This window comes from Chiloscyllium plagiosum, chromosome 2 (genome assembly GCF_004010195.1).
Source record: "Chiloscyllium plagiosum isolate BGI_BamShark_2017 chromosome 2, ASM401019v2, whole genome shotgun sequence".
NCBI classification, from domain to species: domain Eukaryota; kingdom Metazoa; phylum Chordata; class Chondrichthyes; order Orectolobiformes; family Hemiscylliidae; genus Chiloscyllium; species Chiloscyllium plagiosum.
The window spans coordinates 39,533,148-39,554,170 of record NC_057711.1 but is presented as its reverse complement, the minus strand read 5'-3'; the positions used below and the strand labels follow the sequence as shown (position 1 = coordinate 39,554,170).

The 21,023-nt window shown below is 40.4% G+C and overlaps 1 protein-coding gene across 2 annotated transcripts in view; it reads right to left on the bottom strand.

Moving 5' to 3' along the window:
- Positions 1–5,839: 5,839 nt before the first annotated feature.
- Positions 5,840–21,023, bottom strand: part of rasgrf2b (Ras protein-specific guanine nucleotide-releasing factor 2b) — a 229,148-nt gene continuing 213,964 nt past the window's right edge. For both annotated transcript variants that reach the window (XM_043708239.1, XM_043708251.1), the window contains 3 exons: positions 14,041–14,158; positions 10,184–10,252; positions 5,840–9,036 (listed from right to left, as the gene is read on the bottom strand). In XM_043708239.1, coding sequence (XP_043564174.1) covers positions 8,944–9,036; positions 10,184–10,252; positions 14,041–14,158 — 280 coding nt within the window. In that variant the 3' untranslated portion in view covers positions 5,840–8,943. The remainder of the gene's footprint in view (positions 9,037–10,183; positions 10,253–14,040; positions 14,159–21,023) is intronic.

Sequence of the window (21,023 nt, the reverse complement as noted above, 5' to 3'; positions counted from 1 at the left end):
CCAATTCTGCAGCAAGGATGCTTAGGTACATGAAGAAACTGTTATTCGATGTTACTTCCTATTGAAGGTCTAATAACATATTGAAGGATCTGAGGGGGCTAGTGAGATACATAGAACTGTAAGTATAAGTCCTCTATATGATTTTTGAGGTCAAAGCCTTCTGCAACACCAGGCTCCGAGGTTACCAGTCAGTCCTAAAGCATATTGTTCGGTCTAATTTGACCTGGACAGAGTAATGATATATTAGATTACTTTTTTTTTTAGATTAGATTAGATTAGATTACTTTAGATTAGATTAGATTACTTACAGTGTGGAAACAGGCCCTTCGGCCCAACAAGTCCACACCGACCCGCCGAAGCGCAACCCACCCATACCCCTACATTTAGCCCTTTAACCTAACACTACGGGCAATTTAGCATGGCCAATTCACCTGACCCGCACATCTTTGTGACTGTGGGAGGAAACCGGAGCACCCGGAGGAAACCCACGCAGACACGGGGAGAATGTGCAAACTCCACACAGTCAGTCACCTGAGTCGGGAATTGAACCCGGGTCTACAGGCGCTGTGAGGCAGCAGTGCTAACCACTGGGCCACCGTGCCGCCCACATATTTTGGGGCATAAAGGGGTACTGCAAAATGACCTGGTATAATAAAAACTAAACATACCCAGGATGAAATCAATGAAGCATACACTCGAACACTGCATCCATTTGGCATTGAGATGTTGGTGAATCGGGTGAGGAGTGGAGGGAAGGAGTGCGCAGCGGAAGATCACAGAAAAATCTCATACATTTTTTCAATTTAATGGTATTATTTTAACATTACAAATAGCATTCCTTTTTAGAAAAAGTAAAAAAACGGCTTCTATTTACACATTGACTGAATGGAAATAACTCAAACGTTTTCATAAACTCAATTCAGAGAAAGTACCTTAAACTTATTGTTTATTATAACCCATTGTTAGGATAAAACAAAAGCACCAATTTTTAACACTATTAGGAAAATTCAACTTTCTCAAGAGAGGTTGTGTTTGAAATTTACAGCTTAAAATACCAAGGGTCAGACAATTCCTCAAACTTCATGGGAAATCAGATGGAAAATCCATGAATTCAGGAGCAAATTGTGCCTGTTGCCATGAAAACAATGTGGTAGTGTAGTGGGAGCAGTTGCAAGGAAATTTCCTGTTCATGACATTGAGAAAAACATTCATATCTAACTAGCAAGGGGAAAGATCTAAGAAATATTTCCATTCATGGGAAATATCTTAGGAAATATTTTTATTCACTGGCTAGGCCAACATTGATTGCCCATCCCTAAATTACCCAGTGGGCAGAGAAAAGTCAACCACATTCCTGTCGGGTTGGAGTCAGATGCAGGCCAGACCAAGTAAGGATGGCAGAATTCCTTCCCTAAAGGACATTAGTGAATAAAATGGCTTTATATGAAAATTAACAGTGGTCACATGGTTGCCAAAGCCAGCTTTTTATTCCAGACCCTTACTGAATTCAAATAAACCATCTGCCATGGTGGGATTTGAACCCATGTTCTGCAAATATTAGCCTGGTATTGACTATAAGTTCTTGACAAGGTCAGGAATTGAAATTGACCTCAGAGATGAAATCTCAACAAGACCTAGTACTGAAGATAAATATTGTCTGCTGCTTCAGCTCTCTTTGCTGTTGGCTTCCATGTAATTAGCCAATGCTCTGATCATCTAACTAACATCATTCAGATCTAACTAACAATTTTTTTTTAAATCTGCAGAATATCCACCTCCGAAACCACTGCAGCAAGGTAATTCAATTTCAAAGGGTAGAGCTTCTGTTCTTGAGAATTTGCATTTAAGACGCATTTGAAATTATGCTGGCTTGATTATATTTCAAACTTTCACTTAAAGCTCATTAGTTGAACCACAAATCTAGAATCTTCAAGGAACTTATGTAAACAGACAGCCTAATAGAATTTAATTGTGTTGCTTTTCTCATTTGCAAGCAATATACTGTTGTATTTAAGACTTTTGTTAAAACAAGGTAAAATAAGCAATTTTAATAAAAGTGAGCCCTCTGAATAAACAGACATAAAATCACCAAACTGTGTACATTAACAAAATAAATATTTTTTGATATGAAAACTTTTAAAATCCACTGATTACTGACTGTGCGCTTATGAAACTGAATGCAATTTAGCTCTCGACTTGGACCATGGCTGGTTTTGGGGTGGGGTTTTAAATTGTATCTTACAACAGTCTAAAAGATCATGGGAAACAGAATGCCAGTGTTTTGAAATTTTAATGGGGGTAAAGTGGGTGGCTCCCCTGTGTGGCTGACAGGTGAAAAATGTTGAAAACTGATGGTGAGTCAAGAGGCTCTCGGAAACCAACTGACTTTCGTATTTAACTAAACACTATCTGCAGCAGATGGGTAACCCCTGCACGTACCTCTTATACAAATGATGTGCACATTAGCTTCTCTTTCACACAGAATCCTGAATTTAACAGTGTGCACTTCCTGGAACCCTCCAGGGTAAATAGAGTGAGAAGAAAGAAATGCTTGAATCAAGTTAAAAGGGGCTGTTAGTTTATTCACACAATGCTGACACAATTGCCTGAATGCTGGCTTTCTATATTGTCAATTTTCTAAGTTTCTACAGAGATTCGGCAGCTGCTTCTTTACACAGATAAAAGGTTTTGCTCTCAGGTTATTTTGACAGCACATTTCCGCTGCTTTGGAGATGACTTCCACTACTTTGCAGAATATTTCCATTATCTTGGATTTTTTCTCCCCCACTGTTGACCAGCACTTCCCAGCTGCCAATGTTTAGATGAGCACAGCTATTTTACACTGGATCTCCAATGGGGAATGAGAGAAACAGTAGCAGCAGCTGCCTTCTCCTCAACCCACCTTTCACTTTGTAGGACACATGAGATGAAAATGGAAATGTAGCTCACAGGAGGGAATACTCCGAGTTAGTGCACACAGGCAAAGTTTTTTCATAAGCAACTGAACTAGTAACTCAGGAACCTCAGACTTGCCTAATAAATGGTCCTCTACCAAATGAACCAGTTGGGAACTCATTGACAGTGCTGGTGAAGGTCACCTCAGCTTTACCTCTGCCTCTTTTCAGGAACTTCTGACAACACTGTTTGAATCTCACAAATTGCTGCCAGGTGCACCTCGCAGGCAATGGATCTCATGTTTGTGAACGTTATTCCTTATAAAACAAGTTAGATGAGCAAATGTTCTAGTTTGCTATTCTGGCTAGTTTTCCACGAGTCGCGGGAGTCTTGAAACACAAGGGACAATCAAAGCACCTTGAGACCACCAAGAATGTCTTCAACAACTAAATTGGGTTTCTACTCAATTAACTTCCAGCTGACCTTCAATCACTATAGGTGCATCATGCATGTGTCTGAAGTTCACCACGAACATGCCATGATGTATGTATTTACTGGACAAACCTTCTTGAGCTTTGCATACCTTGAGGCACAACTAGCCAATGATACTTTGGAAATGTTACCATGAAAGACATGGTTGAAGGTATGTGACATTGGAACAGGAGGCAGCACCTCCTACTAAGGGGAGTGGCAAGGGGTGAGAATGGGAAGCACTTTGAACTGAGTTTGAATTTCATGTCTCCCATCTTCTCTGTAATGATCACCCCCCCCCACCCCCCGCCCCCCCCCCCCCCCCCCACCAACTTCCCAAGAGAACACTTTGCTGCACTTTAGTGAGACAGTGAACAGCCAAGGCAGTGTCTTCCAGTCATTCCTGATGAAGGGCTTTTGCCTGAGACGTCAATTTTCCTGCTCCTTGGATGCTGCCTGACCTGCTGTGCTTTTCCAGCACCACACTCTCAACTCTAATTTCCAGCATCTGCAATCCTCACTTTTGCCCAGTGTCTTCCCTTGTCAGTCATTGTGAGTCATCCCAACCCATGCTAGAACCTTACACGTTGTCTTCTCTTCTGATGGTCAAGTCAGCCCCTGCATAGGTACTGGTGAATAAATCTTAAGTGGGGCCCTCGCAGATTCCAGTGGTGTTGGCTAAGAGCTTCTCAACTGTTACAGCCAGGATCTGAGTAGATGGACTGCACACCACTGAAGGTGTAAAGGTTGTACATTGTGGGAGTAATAGTAAAGGGGAGAGCAAAACTATGTAATGTGTGCCTTTTTTGAGAAAAGTTTATATCATTAACTTTCTGTTGTTTAGTACAATACTATAAAAGTTTGCATCATATTTCCCATTGGAATTGTTAGTTGTCAGGCGGCAATTTACTTTATTTGTTGTTTGTTAGTGAATTCGAGGACCAATAGGAAAGGTGCGAAATGTGTGGTTGATTATTCACAGGACTGCTTTGAATTTATGGAACTGGTTGATGATGGGTAATGTAAGAAAGGAAGGGGGACCGATGGAGGTTAGTGAACATGGATGTCATAACAGAATCCTTGACATCCCAGGAAACAAGGGGAGCAGTTGGTGCTGCTTTCAGATCACCATCTTCCTCCTGTTTCTGCATCTCTTTAGTGGTGTCAACTGCAGATGGTTTGTCGTCTGCTCCTTGTTTTTCTATCACTCCAATCCAATCCACTGGAGAGTTGCACTGAGTACGGCACACTATGATCATTGTAGGCACTCTGCTTCACAAATTCTGATCTCTACAGATCTGTTCAAGCACCTGAACAGCATATTAACTACATGGTTTGTTTGTTCAATGACACATGCTGTCATAAGCCTGTCTTTGTACTGCGTACATAGCTTCATTGGTAGTCACTCATGCCTGTACACAGCACACCAGCTAAGTATTAAAAGAGTGGAATCGTTTGCAGTTGATAGATATTCCTGGTTGGTCAGGCAGGGCTGCACAGATTACCGTATGTGTTGGGTCAATGATATTCAGCACCGTGAGAAACCATCCAGAAACACACAGCAGAAAGCCCACTCATTCTGTCCACTTTGGGAAAGTGTTCATGACATTGTCGATGAAGGAAAACGATCAATTACCAACCTGCCAGATGTATTTATAGGAAATCATAATCATGGAAGAAATCAAAAGCAAAATTGTTGTGGGAGGCGATCACCTCTGTAACTATCTGAGACAGCATTCCAAGCCTCTAGGTATATTGGTCTTCCAAGAGGTCAAGGAAACTGGGCATCTGACTGTACAATCTGTTATACAAGCAGTGCTTTTCTACTGCGCTCCTCTCCATTATTCCCTACTCTGCTGCCCACCTGTGGGACACTCTAGAACTGGCTGGTGCTGGTGCTGCTGATAGTCACCTGGCTCCTCATCTGAGATCCAATCGAGCCACTATGCTGCCCATTCTGATCTAAGATCTCAATTCCTGGAGAGTGCACAAGTTAGCCACCTACCACGAGTAAACTAAATCAATCTCATTCACAATGAGGTAAGGATGCAGCTATGAATACTAAGCATTTGTTGATGTCATATGATTGGCTTTTAAAGGGACCCTATTGCTATTTGTAGTCGCTTCAATTTCAATATAAATTTATATAAATTTAAATGTCAGTTGAAATGTCATTGAATTATTAAAATTGCTATTAGCCCCTCTTGGGAGGTTTACACATATGCAAATTTACACACCAGAGTTCAATATGGAAGCAGGTGTAACAAAGTTGCTTCTGAACTGAAATAATTCCACAGAGGCAGTCACCAAGTCACTCTTTATTTAAAAGTGGAGAGTTCCAGACACTGAACCAGCTCCCTCAGAGCCAGCTCTGAGTAAACAGAACCTCTGACACTCCTGTTTTTTATTATTATTAATTTTTTATTATTAGACACTCCTATTTATATCTGTCAGCCATGGCTCCCTGAGCAGACCAGATTACCAGCCCCAATCAGGGAACTCATATTCTATGAGGTCTACCTGGCTGACCTCATTACAATCACTACATGCACATCGTCACATTTTCATCAAATTGTAATCTCTTACTGACATACTGCTCGTTGTTAAAAGAAAATCCCTAAATTACTTTTAATAGTAAATAAAAGATAAGTCACTGTAGTCCTACCAGACCATAGGGCTTTAGAGAGAAGTGTGAGATGGTGGTTTAAATTGTGGGTGACCACGCCTCAGGCAAAAGGAGAGGTTGAGATGGAGAGTACTCTATAGTACTGTCAACCAGTGCAGAAATTGAACCCACCCTGTTGGTATCATAAACTGACTGCCAGCCAACTGAGTTAACCAATGTCTATCTACCATTATTCTGTATACTTGTGCCTTATATTCAATCAATATTGAAAGAGTCATTAACTGCTTTGCCTGCTGATTGCTATGATTGCATATTGCCTACTATGACATTGACAGCATACTTGCAGTTGTGTAATTGAACAGTACTATTATATAAGCACAGAACTGAAACTTTCAGATCAAACAACCATTGTTATTTAATTTAGCATAAAGTATATTGTGTAGAAAATTAAATAAAAAAGAATTTAAGAATAATATCACCTGCAACTGTTTGATTTTAGTACATTAAAGAGTTGACTCCCTGAGAGTTGCTTTATTGTCTGTTGTAAATAAATAGCCCTCATTTTGTATTGTCCCTCTTAAAAATATATTTTCATAAAATATGAAGGACATTTTTCCACAATTTCTCATCTTAAAATAGGACACCATAATCTAAGTTTTCATGTTATTACAAAGAATATCATATAATTGCTTATGTAATCACACAAACAGAATGATGTATTAACTTACTGTTAGTGATGTTTTGTTAAAGTTCCAGGGTGAGAGTAAAAGGAAAGCATGCTCCATTATTGAGAGTTTTTACCAAGTCTCTGAAACTGCTGGTCTAGGTTTGACAGTCTTTCACGTTGATTTAAATTATTACGGCTAGATGTAATGAAATATTTTCTTCAGAACCCATTTCTGATACGAGCTAGCCAGCTTTAACTGCAGAGATCTTATTAAAATGTCTTCCCAATAGGCCTCAACATAACACAAGTGTGTGAAGATTGTGGAGAGAAGCCAGTGGACTGGAATTTACTAGCAGAAATCATGCAGGGCACACCTCCCCACTTCCATCCACCAAATGTGCATATGTAAAATTTGATGCAATGACATTGGGTCAGCGATCCAATGCTATCCAGCCAGACTCCAAAAATATGGAAGGCAAGTTGGTGCTGGAATTGGAAGAACACTGCTCTGTTCAAATAACCAATTAGCAATCTGTTTAGTTTGTTAACAAGCTGATCAACATTTCATTTCCCACTCTACTTTTCCCTAGTCATATGACTGTACCAACAAGAAAGAGGAGGCAATGTACAGGTGGATGAAAAGGGGTCATATGGGTACGTAGCAGCAGAGTCTGCTTTTGAAGGTGACAGCATTTAGCTATTAGCAGACTTTATTACTTTAACTTTTTATAGTCTGACATATATAAACCACAGAGAGCGTGGGGATAATGTGTGCCTTTAAATTAGTGGCCACAACTGACTGATGTGTTTTACATAGGCAAAGGGGGGATGGGGGACCAGACTATATCATTTACCTGACTAAATTCTTGGTTTAACCTCTTTCCTAATCGATAACCAATGAGGCATAGAGTCCTCTTTTTAAACACAGCAAGCATTCCTTTGACCAGCCCCTACTTGGTTAGTTGACATTGGATTCAACATGCTGACAAGAGAGGGGCCAGAGAGGTATAATGCACACTTCCTGTTTCAGGTCTGTACCTTGCCAGAAACTGTAAAACTTAGAACATTGTCACCCACTGTACATTGAATAAATTCTTTTTTTTTTTAATTCTTTTTTGAAAGTTGGTTCTTAGCGGATCGTCTTGAGCAAAATCCTTGGCATTGAGGATGAATGAGTTTTCAAATTCTTGGGAATATCATTTTTTTTGAATATTTGAATGATAGTGTTCCAGGAGATGTTTTGAAACATTATTAAAATTGTCAGTAGTTTATTATTCGCATAGACCCACACCCTGTCTGTGGCTGCTTTGATTCAAGATTTCAATACATTTTTTAAGACTTTGGAAGTAGGAAAGCACAAACAAGCAGCACAACATAATACTTAGCTCAACACAAAGATGATGTGACTAAATATCAGCATATTTCAAAGACATTTAACATTCTACTTTGAAAGCTACTACTGAACATCCCAGATACAACATACAAAACGGACGCCTGTTAAAGTATAAACAAGCAGTGATACCCTAAATCACTATTTCAGTACGACTTGTAATTTTATGAATGGTTCATGTGTGCAACGATGCTGCAATGGTACAGCAAGCAGATGTTTTTAAAGCTCATGCCATTAGAACTTCTCAACTTAAGTTTGAAGAGCTCATTTCTTGAAGCCACTAAGAACTGTGGTGGCATTTCACCATCTTTCACGCTATGCTTCATGAAACGCAACACTGCTATATTCTTCAGGTTGTTCTTTAGACATAATTTCTCTCGGACGCTGAGACAGTCCTTCAGTTTTCATGTCTTATACTGAACACCCCTCTCTGAAAAACAAAAGTCTACCAACAGCCAATCAAGCTGCTTATGACTAAAACAGCTCCTAGGAAGGAAATAATTTGTATCATATTGAATGTCCAGACTTGCAGATGAACAGTTACCTCAATGCTTGCCATTTTTTTGTGCACACTATAATGTGTTCTTTTTAGAATTTAATATAATGACTTTCATTTTAACTTATCTTCATATTTTCCATTCTGCAGAAATTATGCTCATTCATAGTGTCAAGTTTTCTGGATATAAATGACCTTAATCTTTCATCCCAAGCAGAAGTTCTTCATCTTCCAATGTGTGTTAAGCAATCTTCCCGTAAGGTTCCATCTTTCCTTTAGGAAAACTCACACTCACATTTACCCTGGGTAGATAAGTCACACTCCATGCAGCTCGCCACATACACTCTGGGTTGTCATACTAAGCTGCTGAATCTTTGCAGCCACAGATTTGCTGGTTCTCATGCAGGGAGCCTAGGTTCAATTTTTAAGGACAGCTCATACAACGTATCTTCATCCATAATAATTGATTTGTCAAGTAAGTATTGAATGACCTAAAACAGCAAGGAGGGAAATGTCAAAAATTATCATTCAAAGAGCAACAGTAGTGCAGCTGCATTGTATTTCACTGAACAAGCAATTTAAAGGTAATTAAGGAAATTGATCTGGCTATTTATGGACACTGGAATATTTATAATCGGAGTATTTCACTTGAGAATTAGTCATGTCTGAGGAAACGGTGCTTCTCCTCTCACTCATTTTATCATATATCTAAATATATAGACACGGCTCTTTAGTACTTGTCCATCTCACACCCTTTTTTCTTGCTCTTAGCAAAATATTAATAGTACTGCCTGATAACAAAACTCTCAGAATGTGGAGTGATGCCCCACTACAAAAAATTGGTTAAGTACAGCACAATACAGCATATTAGTAGACAGATTGAAGGTTTTCCTGCCAACTTCACATGGAGAAGTGTGAAAATTTGTTGAAACACACCAACCAAATTACTCTTAAGTCAACTTAAACTTCCATCAGGTTTTGCACGTGGTCTGTTGCTCTAGGAGGGTTCTTAGCTGGACTCCAATGGTTACAATGGAATAACCACAAATTCAGAAAGGTCCCCGTCTATGCACGCAAATTGATACTGCTGTACAATTGATACTGCTGTTCCAACGCCCCTCCCCCAAGTCCCTCCTCCCTACCTTTTATCTTAGCCTGCTGGACAAACTTTCCTCATTCCTGAAGAAGGGCTTATGCCCGAAACGTCGATTCTCCTGTTCCCTGGTTGCTGCCTGACCTGCTGCGCTTTTCCAGCAACACATTTTCAGCAACTGCTGTACAATCAGTCAGTCACTTGAGGCTGAAGTGGGGCCATTATGGGTTGAGGTACTGCCTGAATTGATTGTTCTTTTTCTGGACGAAGTCTCTTTCTTTTCAGCATTCTCACTCAAAACTGGCAACTTAAACAATATCCTGTTACTGCACCACAAAGCAAAGTTATTTCAAGTGTTACTGATAGAGTTAAATGTACGGTCTGATATTTGATGCAGTCTATACAATGCAAAACTGTATTCTAATATACATTTTGAATCTAAATGATCTCTGAAGCTAGTAATTGAATAATCTGAAATCCAAATGAATACATTTGGCCACAAAATTTATAACAGACTGAAAATAAACAGTACAACACAAGTATACCTTTGGTTGATGGTCTATTCGGTATGGTGTTTGTTGGAACTGTCGTACCTCCCTGATAATATGTGATATCTAGTTAAAATAATTCAATAATTAGTCATGATTTTATAAAATCAAGTGCAACAAGAGAGTGAATATTTTTTCATCCATACGTTCCAAAATCAACATGTCCAAGTAAGGTTACTGGACTGCAGTAAAATGTTTCTCTGATTACAGAAAGAAACTTCCAACAGTATGAGAGATTGTAAAGGATCAGATTTTCTTTGTAGCACTTTTACTAAAACTGTCCAATAATGAAGACCACTTCAGCAGAAATTCTGGGGTTATTTTTCCCACACTATTAAGTAAAAACTTCTCAGCTATATAAGCTGTGATTTATGATAGCAGGGACTTCCCTGAGGATTGTCTCTCTTTCACCCACACACCTTGACAATTCTTATCATTGAAATCGATGGATAACTGATTTGTCAAACTTTAACAATTTGGAACAAACAAAATCAGCAATTTCTGGAGAAACACAGCAGGTCTGGCAGCCGTGAAGATAAAATAGATTTAACATTTTGAGTCAGAATTGAAGAAGTGTCACTGGACTGGACACATTAACTCTGTTTTATCTTCACAGATGGTACCAGACCTGTTGAGTTTCTCCAGCAATTTCTATTTGTGTTTGTTTCAGTTTTCCAGCATTCACAGCTAAACCATGTTAAAATAATCACTGCCAATCTGGGCCTTAGGTGGTTATCATTCTGCCTTAAAATAGGGAAACATTCTAAGGACAGGACAATTGAAGCTCATGCAGTCTTATCCGTTTTGGTGGCCTATCGTTACACTGTCCTAGGCAGCCTACCCTGGTTATGTAAATAACTTTTTTGTGGTTTTGTTAGTTAATGATGGTATAAAAACAATAGTGAGGAATGACGTAAGTTCACGATGTCAAGATGTGAAAATTGTTTGGGTAGAAATGATAAAGGCAGGGAGTTACTTATGGGAGTGTCAAAGAGAAAACATATTTTACCAATCTATTGTTATCCTTTGAGGAGTAACATGTGCTCTGGATAAAAGGGAACCAGTGGATGGACTACATTTAGTTTTTCATAAATATTCGATATCAAAGTTTATTGCAAAAATAAAAGCTTGTAGTGTAGGGGGTAGCATGAATAGAAGGTTGGATAGCTGACAGGGAGCAGACAATAGGTATAAAGAAGTCTTTTTTTAAGGTGGTGTTAGATAATGAGTGCTGTTCCACAGGAATCAGTGTTGGAACATCAATGTCATTACAATTGATATAAATTACTTAAATGGAGGTACGGTTACCAAATTTGTCAAGGGCCCAAAGATAAGGCAGAAGGTTATGAATAAGACATAAGGAGGCTAAAAAAAACTATACAGGTGGATGGAAGGAGTGACAAGTGAAGCAAACATAATGTGGAAAAAATATAATTTGTCCATTTTGGCAGGAAGAATAAAATATAAGTTTTTTTGTCTAAATGGTGAGAGATTACAGAACTCTGAGATACAGAGGAATCTGGGTGTCCTCATGCATAAATAAGAAATGGTTAGTATACAGTTAAAACAAATAATTGGGACAGCTAATAGGACATTATCGTTTATCATAAAGGGAATTGAACAAAACAGTAGGGAGATAATGCCTCAGTTATACAGGACACTGGTGACACCACATCTGGATTACTGAGAACAGCATTTAAGGAAGCATGTTTATGCATTGGAGACAATTCAGAGAAGGCTTATCAGACTAATACCTAGAATGGGTGAGTTGACTTAAGAAAAATTGGACAGACTAGGCTAGTATTTAATGTAACAAAAACAGAAGTTGCTGGAAAAGCTCAGCAGGTCTGGCAGCATCTGTGCAGAGAAATCAGATTCTGGATTAGTGGTGCTGGAAGAGCACAGCAGTTCAGGCAGCATCCAAGGAGCAGCAAAATCGACGTTTCGGGCAAAAGCCCCTCATCAGGAATAAAGGCAGTGAGCCTGAAGCGTGGAGAGATAAGCTGGAGGAGGGTGGGGGTGGGGAGAAAGTAGCATAGAGTACAATAGGTGAGTGGGGAGGGGAGTGAAGGTGATAGGTCAGGGAGGAGAGGGTGGAGTGTATAGGTGGAAAAGGAGATAGGCAGGTAGGACAAGTCCGGACAAGTCATGGGGACATCGATTTCGCTGCTCCTTGGATGCTGCCTGAACTGCTGTGCTCTTCCAGCACCACTAATCCAGAATCTGGTTTCCAGCATCTGCAGTCATTGTTTTTACCTCAGAGAAATCAGAGTTAATCTTTCAGTTCCAGTAACCCTTCCTCAGAAGTGATGGTAGCCAGGAAACTGTCAGTTTATATACAGAAGGTAAGATGGGGGAAGGGGTGAAGGGGCAACCGATAGGTGGGGATAGAGCCTAAAGAGAGAGAAGGACAGTTTGACAGACGAAGGATTTGATAATGATCTGGCTGGGAGGGTGAATAGCTTTTAATAGAGACTATTAGTGGCTAACAATAGGTAGTGTATAATGGCAGACTATGTGATAACAAGGTTTGATGTGTAGGGTTAGGGAGAGTTCAGGTTCTAAATTTATTGAACTCGATATTAAGACTGGAGGGCTGCAGGGTCCCCAAGTGGAAAATGAGATGCTATTCTTCCAGCTTATGCTGAGCTTCGCCAGAGCATTGCAGCAAGCCTGAGATGGAGATGTTGGCCCGGGAACTGGATGGTATGGTAAAGTGGCAGGCAACTGGAAGCTCAGGGTCTTTTTTGCAGACAGAACGCAGATGTTCTGTGAAGCAGTCACCCAGTCTACGCTTTGTTTCCCCAATGTAGATGACACCACATTGTGAGCAGCGAATGCAGTAGATTAGATTGTGTGAAGTGCAGGTAAAGGGCTACTTCACCTGGAAGGTATGTTAGAGCCCTTGGATACTGAGGAGGAAGGAGGTAAATTAATAAGTGTTACACCTTCAGGAGTTACAGGGAAAGTTTTTGTGGGGCTTTGGAGGGGATTGTTAAGAGTAAAGGAAAGTTAGACAAGAGTTGCCTGGAAGGAATGGTCCCTGCAGGAGGCAGACAAGGGATTGTATTCAATGGAGTTTGGAAAAGTGGGAGGTAACCTGACTGGAACATAAATGTTCCTGAGGGATCTTTCCAGGATAGGTATGGAGAGGATGTTTCCTCTTAGCAAAAATTTTAGAACTAGGGGTCACTGTTTTCAAATGAGAGGTCACTCATTTAAAACAAAGATAAGGCAAAAAAAAAATTCTGTCTGATTGTCATGAGTCTTTGTAACACTCAGCCTGAAAAGGTGGCAGAAACGGAATCCTGTAATATTGTTAATGCAGAGATAGACTCGTTAAGCAAGAGGCAAATGATATCAGTGGTAACTGAAAAAGTGGTTACAATCAGATCAGCCATTTTTTTTATGTTTTTTTAAAATTCACTCATGGAATGTGAGCATCACTGGCTGGGTCAGCATTCATTGCCCATCCCTAGTTGTTCTTGAGAAGGCAGTTCAGCACCACCTTTCTCTGCCAGGTTTGAGCAGCTAAATGGCTTACTCCTGCTGATATAGTTTGTGTTTTCTTGTGTAGATTTTGAGATGAATCATTGATCTTAAGGCTCAGATGTTGCTTTGCCACACTTAGAATGGCAGAGTTAGGGTCCAGAAAATTATCGGGGAATTTCTGAAATTAAAGAACTAAACAATTTCATAAAAGAAATATGTCATTACTAATGTTATGATCAGCAGTTGTGAGCAAATATGTTGCCAAGTTTAAGCCCTGTATATACCTCCAACACAATCAAAAGATCAGGTTACTTTTAATGAAAGTGAAATGACCAATGTCTTAGATCATTGACCCTGCTTACCATTCTCATTTTGGAAAAGTTTACAAGACCTTCTTCAGTAAAGTTTGGGGTACCCTCTTCTATAAATGCTAGGTCAGTCAAATACATCCCGAGATATGGAACACATGGTGGATTACAACTGTGAAGAAGGAAAAGGTTAAATTTTAAGAACCACTATTAATGTATACAATAATCAATGGCTCGTAAGTAATGTAAGTAAATAGAGAATCCCAATTTTACAAGATGGACAAACAGCAGATTGCTCTCAGGACGCATCACATATTTAAATTATGTTTCCAGTGTCTGTGTAAGGGTATATGCCTAATCAACACTCGGGGCATAGTATAACAATTCAAATTGTACCTGAGCAAACTGGTTGCAACAGTACCAGCTTCAATTTAGCCTGTAAAATAGATGCAGAGTAGCAGCTTGCCAAATGAAGATACAAAAATAAAGGTTCAAGAACATTACATCCACAAAAATCTTTTGTGTTTACAACCATGTCAAAATGGGCTGCATGTTTTTGATTGATGACCCTCAAAGCTCTCTGTTACATTTGTCTCATTTCTCTCAAAGGACTAAACTCAGGCTCTCCAGATAGTCAGAGGTTTTCAACTCTTTGTTTTGAACAGAGGTTTTGAATCAACATGATATCTTGCATGCATGAGTTTAGATATAAGTATTGACAGGCTATATTTCCAACACACCTCCATGCAAAGATATCTTCAAAAACATTTTCAACAAGATTTACTGCAAAGTGGTCTTTTGAGGGTGCCCTGGCTGATCCCCTTCCTAAAAATGTGTTAAAACTAACTGTGGTGCCAATACCAGCACTGCCCTAAAGCACTGGAGACACAGGAAAAGGAATAGGCTATTCAGCCCATCAAACCTACCTTACCATTCAATATGATCATGGCTGATCACACACTTCAATGATTTTTTTTACTAACATGGGTAATCAGGCATCTATAAATTTCTCCCCATCCTGGACCTAAGTGGCATCCTCTTTATTTTCAAATTATATCCCACAATTTTTGGCTTCCCCAATCAATGGAAACATTTGACTCGCATCTACTCTATTTTCAGGTTTAAATTAAATCACCTATTTTGAAGCTGTAGAGAATACAATCCCATTTTGCTCAATCTCTCTTCATAGACAGTCTCACCACCCTGGGAACAAATCTGGTGAACCCTCAAAATTCTCCTTCCCAACAATATCTTCCCTGAGAGAAGAAAACAAACTGCACACAAAATACTCCTTCTCTAACCAAGCTTTTATACAATTGAAGCCAGACTTTACTACTCCAGACCAGGGTTTATTCAAACTTTGCTTAATTCAGTACCACATTAAGCAATGCATTGATGCATTGAACAACTTGCAGAACTCTCCACCCCAACCTATAACTTTTAATTCAATGCAAGAGTTTGATAACTTTTTAACAATACAGAAACAGGGAGAAAGCCTCTTTTGTTGTGAATAAATTTGAACCATACAAGCTAATCATCCAAAACTCTGTATCCTTACTCGCACTAAGCCCCATTTACACAACACTCCTAGTCTCACTAACTTGGAACTTTCAGTCCAGCAAGACCTCAACTTAAAAAGTCTCACCCTTCTGTTCAAATCTTCCTAATCAACTCAGCTCCCTCTAGCTATATGACCTCCTCCAGTACTACACTTTTCCAAGAAACTATACATTTTGCTAATTCCAGTCTCATGCATCTCTGACTATGCTTCACCATTGACATCTGTGCCTTTATCAATCCCATAAACTCCAGAATTTCATTCCTAAACCTCTTTGCCTTCCACTATGCACTTCCTTTCCCCCAACCCCCAACTTTAATATACAGTAAAACCTAACTAACTGTCCCTTTTTGTTGGTTCGCTGACAGATTCTGTTTATTGGCCTCGGGATAATTATTAAAGGCATCATACAAAATCAAGTTATGTGAATCATGATTAAAGGCCACAGCGAAAACTGTGCACTTCAGAATTTGGTGCAGCTCACAACAAGGGCATTTCCATCCACTTTATTGAATGGAAAATAATAGGCTCTGCACATAATTTTCTGGGACACACTCTCTAGCAGCACTTATCACTCTTAGCAATACAGCATCACAGAATCATTCCTTACAGCTTATTATTAACATGACATCACTAAGCATTTCAGACCATGGTTTACAAGGTACGGAAGATAAGAACATGGAAGTCAAGATATAGAGCAGCAGTCATGCACTCAAAACATGAAGTACTTTGAGATCTTTGAACAACACAAGAAACCAATGCAAAATACGGCGGATATTGGAAATCAGAAATAAACACAAAGAGCTCAAAACCATCAATAGGTCTGGTACCACGTGTGGAGGGAGAAACTGTGCCCTCTGGAGCAGGCAAAATGGCAGATGGGCCCAGGCACATCAAAATTAGCTTGCAATGTTGTCAAAGACAAGAAGTTAAGCAACGTGGAAAGTTATTGGTCATCAAGAAGAACCTCATCAATATCTACAATGAGCATTTATATGCCTTTTAAATGCATTACACACAGATTTATTGTAGGAATGTATTAAAATGAAACTGACAAATCTTCTGTACCTTAACAACATCCCCATGGAACACTGGCTGTTTAACTGAGGTCCTTTGACTTGCAGGTTTGCATTATCTTTGGAGACCTTTTCTCGGTGTTCGAATTTGATAAACTGACATTCTGAGAGATGGAGTCTGAGGTAAAGAGTGACTAACCCTTAAGGGTTAGTTCAAGAAATTCAAGAGGCAACAAGTAGAATAGTGACTAAGGTTTCACTTATTAAAGGAGTGCATCACTGACCTTGTACTCCTTCATCCTGGGGAACATGCACAGGAACCAGTGCAAGCAGCCTAGCAAAAAGAGAGAAGACCTGATGGAAAAGATGAGATAGATACAATCCCACAACACATTCCAAATGTTTGCTGACCAGGATGATGAATTTCCAAATGTTGCAGTGCGAGTTCCTGAAGAAACTGTGCCTCTCGAGGAAGGCTGTCATAGAAACAGTGCCTAGGAAGCCACCCACAATTCTATCATGGAGATAGTGTGGAAGAAGGATGAAGAATTTATAATAATCCAGAGAGATGAGGCCAGCCTGGCAGAGAGAGAGCATTGGATTTGCAGCCATTTCCAGCTCCAGTCTATTCAAAATGTAATTGCTTACACTTATGTTTCCAATATGGAGCATCTGAGCAGCTAGGCTGTGTTTACTCACAGAGAGGATCCTATTCCCTCAATGTGAACATAAATGGTGAATCGTGCAGGCGCGAGCTTCCTATCTGGCAGAGGCACGATGCCCATGTGCTTCAACACTCACAGGTGTCACAGTCGTTTTTGCCAAAGCAACCAATCCAGGGTCGGATCAGAAGTGACAAAGACTATTTTCTTCACACATGGTTGATGATGACTGGCAGAATCCCTCATAGTAAAACCGGAAGGTTAGCCCAACGCAAATCTCACCACAACAAGGAAAAAAGCAAACCATTTTAAAAAAGCAAACCATGGGTCCGTTGAAGGTGTGTTCCTGCTGTTTAAATTATTCTGGGGAGTATCCCCAACATAATCCAGTTCAGGGATCACAGATCGCCATATGCTGTGCACCAGATAATACTGTTGCAGAGAGGATACATCAACCCTGCAATATATTGTAAGATCTGAGCATTTTGTTACATTTCTCTCTTGCCGCCTCTTCAACAGTGACTGTCTGCGTCCTGCAAGTCCACATGTTAAATTTTTCTCATTGCTGTATGCAACAAACCTGGGTGAATATAAGAAGGCACAAGCCTCATCTGATGAGGTGGCTGGGAAAGTAAAGATTGACAAGGAAGGGGATCCACAGCAGTGGTCTGCTGCTTATGCCTGCTGTGGAAATTAGTGCATGAGAGGCAGAGACCCTCTCCTCATATGGACCCACTTCCAAACATCTGGCCACCGCTGAGTGGTATAAAATGAACATGAGTTTTCAGATGCAACAACACATCAAACAGTCTTCTTCAGTCCTCACACAGATATCACATCTCAATCTACGAGCAGCTTCTGCCCTCGAACACACGACATTAAACATCATACACATCTGAAGGGGAAACATCATAAAAAACACTGAACAAAGAATAATTTTAAGTCAACACTAACACAAAGAAGTCTTCCTTAATACAATATTAACACTATATTTGTATCTTCCGTGAGAGATTTGTGTATTGTGGTGAGGTGTATCCCAATATCCATCAATGCTCTCTGCCCGATGTCCTGTGATGACTGTGTCAGGTATCCTCCAGCAGCACTTGGCTTCCAGGCTAGGGCTCTCTTTCACCAGTGCTGGAGGAGTCTAGGTCACCGCAGAGGGTTTAAGGCACCAACCACACTCACAGAGTAAGTGTATCCCTGTTGAGACTGGTTGCAGATGGACAAGTGAGATACTGTGTCCTCAGAGACATGTGGACTGTCATCTGCTGGGAAGGCTTGAGGTGGAACATGGGGCTGGTCATAACTCACCAGGGCAGTCAATCCCACAAATGAAGCATAAAAGTAACTGCTGCCATGGTGGCAATATGGACTGCTAAAGCCATGGGTACACCAGATTGCCATGGCATCTAGAGATTATGGGTTAATCTCAAATCAGTTCCTCCTTACTGTCCACGCCTGCTGATATGGACTGGCCACACTGTTAGACTCAAAGATCCAGGAATCCCAGCTTCATCTTGACGGGCAGAGGAAACTCCAACACTCCACTCTCTTCCACTTGGTTCTTTCTCTCGCATAATAGGCTCTTTATCCTCCAAGCTTTGAGGGAGAGGTTTCCTGAGATGTTGGGGAGAATGCCCTCGTGCCTCACAACCGTGAGGTTTCGGGTTGCCTTCACCTTCTCAGGAAATCTGGGTAAGGCACAGTAGAAGATGCACAAACAGAGGGGGCACCAACACATGCAGCCTGAGTAACTATGCAAACTAGCGATAAGGAACACTTTACACTTCACCAATGTTCCTCGGCATCGTTAGAAGATCAGGTCAGCACTCAGATGAGTGAAAATTAAGAGGCATTCTTGAACATGATAACATACTACAAATTAAGATAGGACATTTCTGGAAAGCATCTGGTTGCACTGGTTACAAAGGCCCAACAACATCTCTTTTTTTCTCAGACAGCTGAGGAAATTTGGCATGACAGCGAATTCCCTTGCCAACTTTTGTAGGTGCGCCACCAAGCGCATTTTGTCTGGATGTATCACTACCTGGTATGGCAACTGTATCATTCAAGATTGGAGATGGTTACAGAGAGTGGTGAACTCTGCCCGGACAATCAAAGACCAACCTCCCATTTATAGAATCCATCTACCAGGCCCACTGTCAAGGAAAGACCGCTAGCATTCTTAAAGAACAATCCCACCCTGGCAATGTTTTTCTACAACCTCTCCCATCAGCCTGAACACACGCACCGGCCGGTTTTACAACAGTTTCTACCCTATTTTTGTTAGAATGCTGAATGGACTCTCAAACTCTTAACCTTCGCCTGTACCTGTGTTTTTGCTGCTGTTTACCTATTATTTACTATCTATGCTACTAGCTCTGTGATCTGCCTGTATTGCTCGCAAGACAATGCTTTTCACTGTGCTTTGGTACATGTGACAATAATTTCATTTCAATTCAATTCAACAGACTCAAGTGTCACTTCCATGTGGTCCGAAGTCACTATGAACCAGTTCCTTATGCACATGATTGGTAACTATTTTTAAGGTAAAAGTATAGTTAACCCTTTACTCCACAAATATTAACCATTCAGTGCCCCTACTTTTCCTGTTCACACTCTATTCACTTTGACGGAACAGTACCAAGTTTGCTGTGATCGTTGGAAAAGGTCAATAAGCATTACCCATTCTCTTGAGGGTCTATGAACTTGTAGGCAACTTAGGATCTCAAAGGAGTGGGACCGAATATCTGGACTTCCTCAAAGTCTCTAACGGTGTCCAGCATGTCAATGTAAACTGAAACTAGTTGCTAACACATCATAAGTTATATCTTATTAACTATAAGAAACTATTCCAATTAGTCAAAGGAGTGGTTTCCCTCGACATACTAGACCAAGCAGGGCCTGCAGATAAGTGGAAGCTCATACACTGTAGTGAGCTGGCATTCCCACATAACAGTGCAGAGGGGTTCATTGGTCCTTTATTGGCGCTGAGTCCAGTATTTCACATGGAGCCCCTGGCCACTCATCTCCATGGTGACCTACATCCAGACTGACTTGGTCATCCATGATGGTCTTTAACAACCATCAGCTGGAAACAGAATCTCTCTATATTCCTGAATATCCTGGAGGTCACACATCAAACTCTCACTGAACCTTGCAGCAAGGTATTGGGTCAATTGTGGTATCTCCATGCTTAATACCTAGCAAACTCTTAAAGATAGAGAATTCTCTTCTCTATACCTTCAAAGGTGTTCTGTTACAACATTTACACAATTGACCAGTATAATTACAGTCCTCCTTCAAAGGGCCTGTGTGGAGAATCTCAGCTCTTCAAAAAGGCCTTTCTACCCTTTCAATGTGGTGTTTTATCCTGGTGGAATATCAGGTGATGTGACGTTCTCCATCTCACGGTTTCCCCTCCCACTTGTTCTAGCATCAAACTCATGTTGTACATATTCAGGAACTTGCTACCCACTGGATCAGGTCCAGGTGGCCACACCCTCCCTATACCAGAGTCCCTCACGTTTTCTGGGCCTACTCACTGGCTAGGATGAAATCCATCTCAAAGCCAATGATTCAGTTCATGACCTTTCAGCAAAACATATTAAGACCTCATGGAGTGAGCTGGGTGTGGAGAATGATCAATGTGTCAAGGTTCAATTGAAACTGGGTCTTAGGACCCATCTAAATTAGACTATCTCCTGGACCTGATCTAGTTTGTGGCAAGTTTTAGAATATGGATAATATTTTGAGACACATTATGCCACAATGTGCCCACTTCACCAACACTTATAC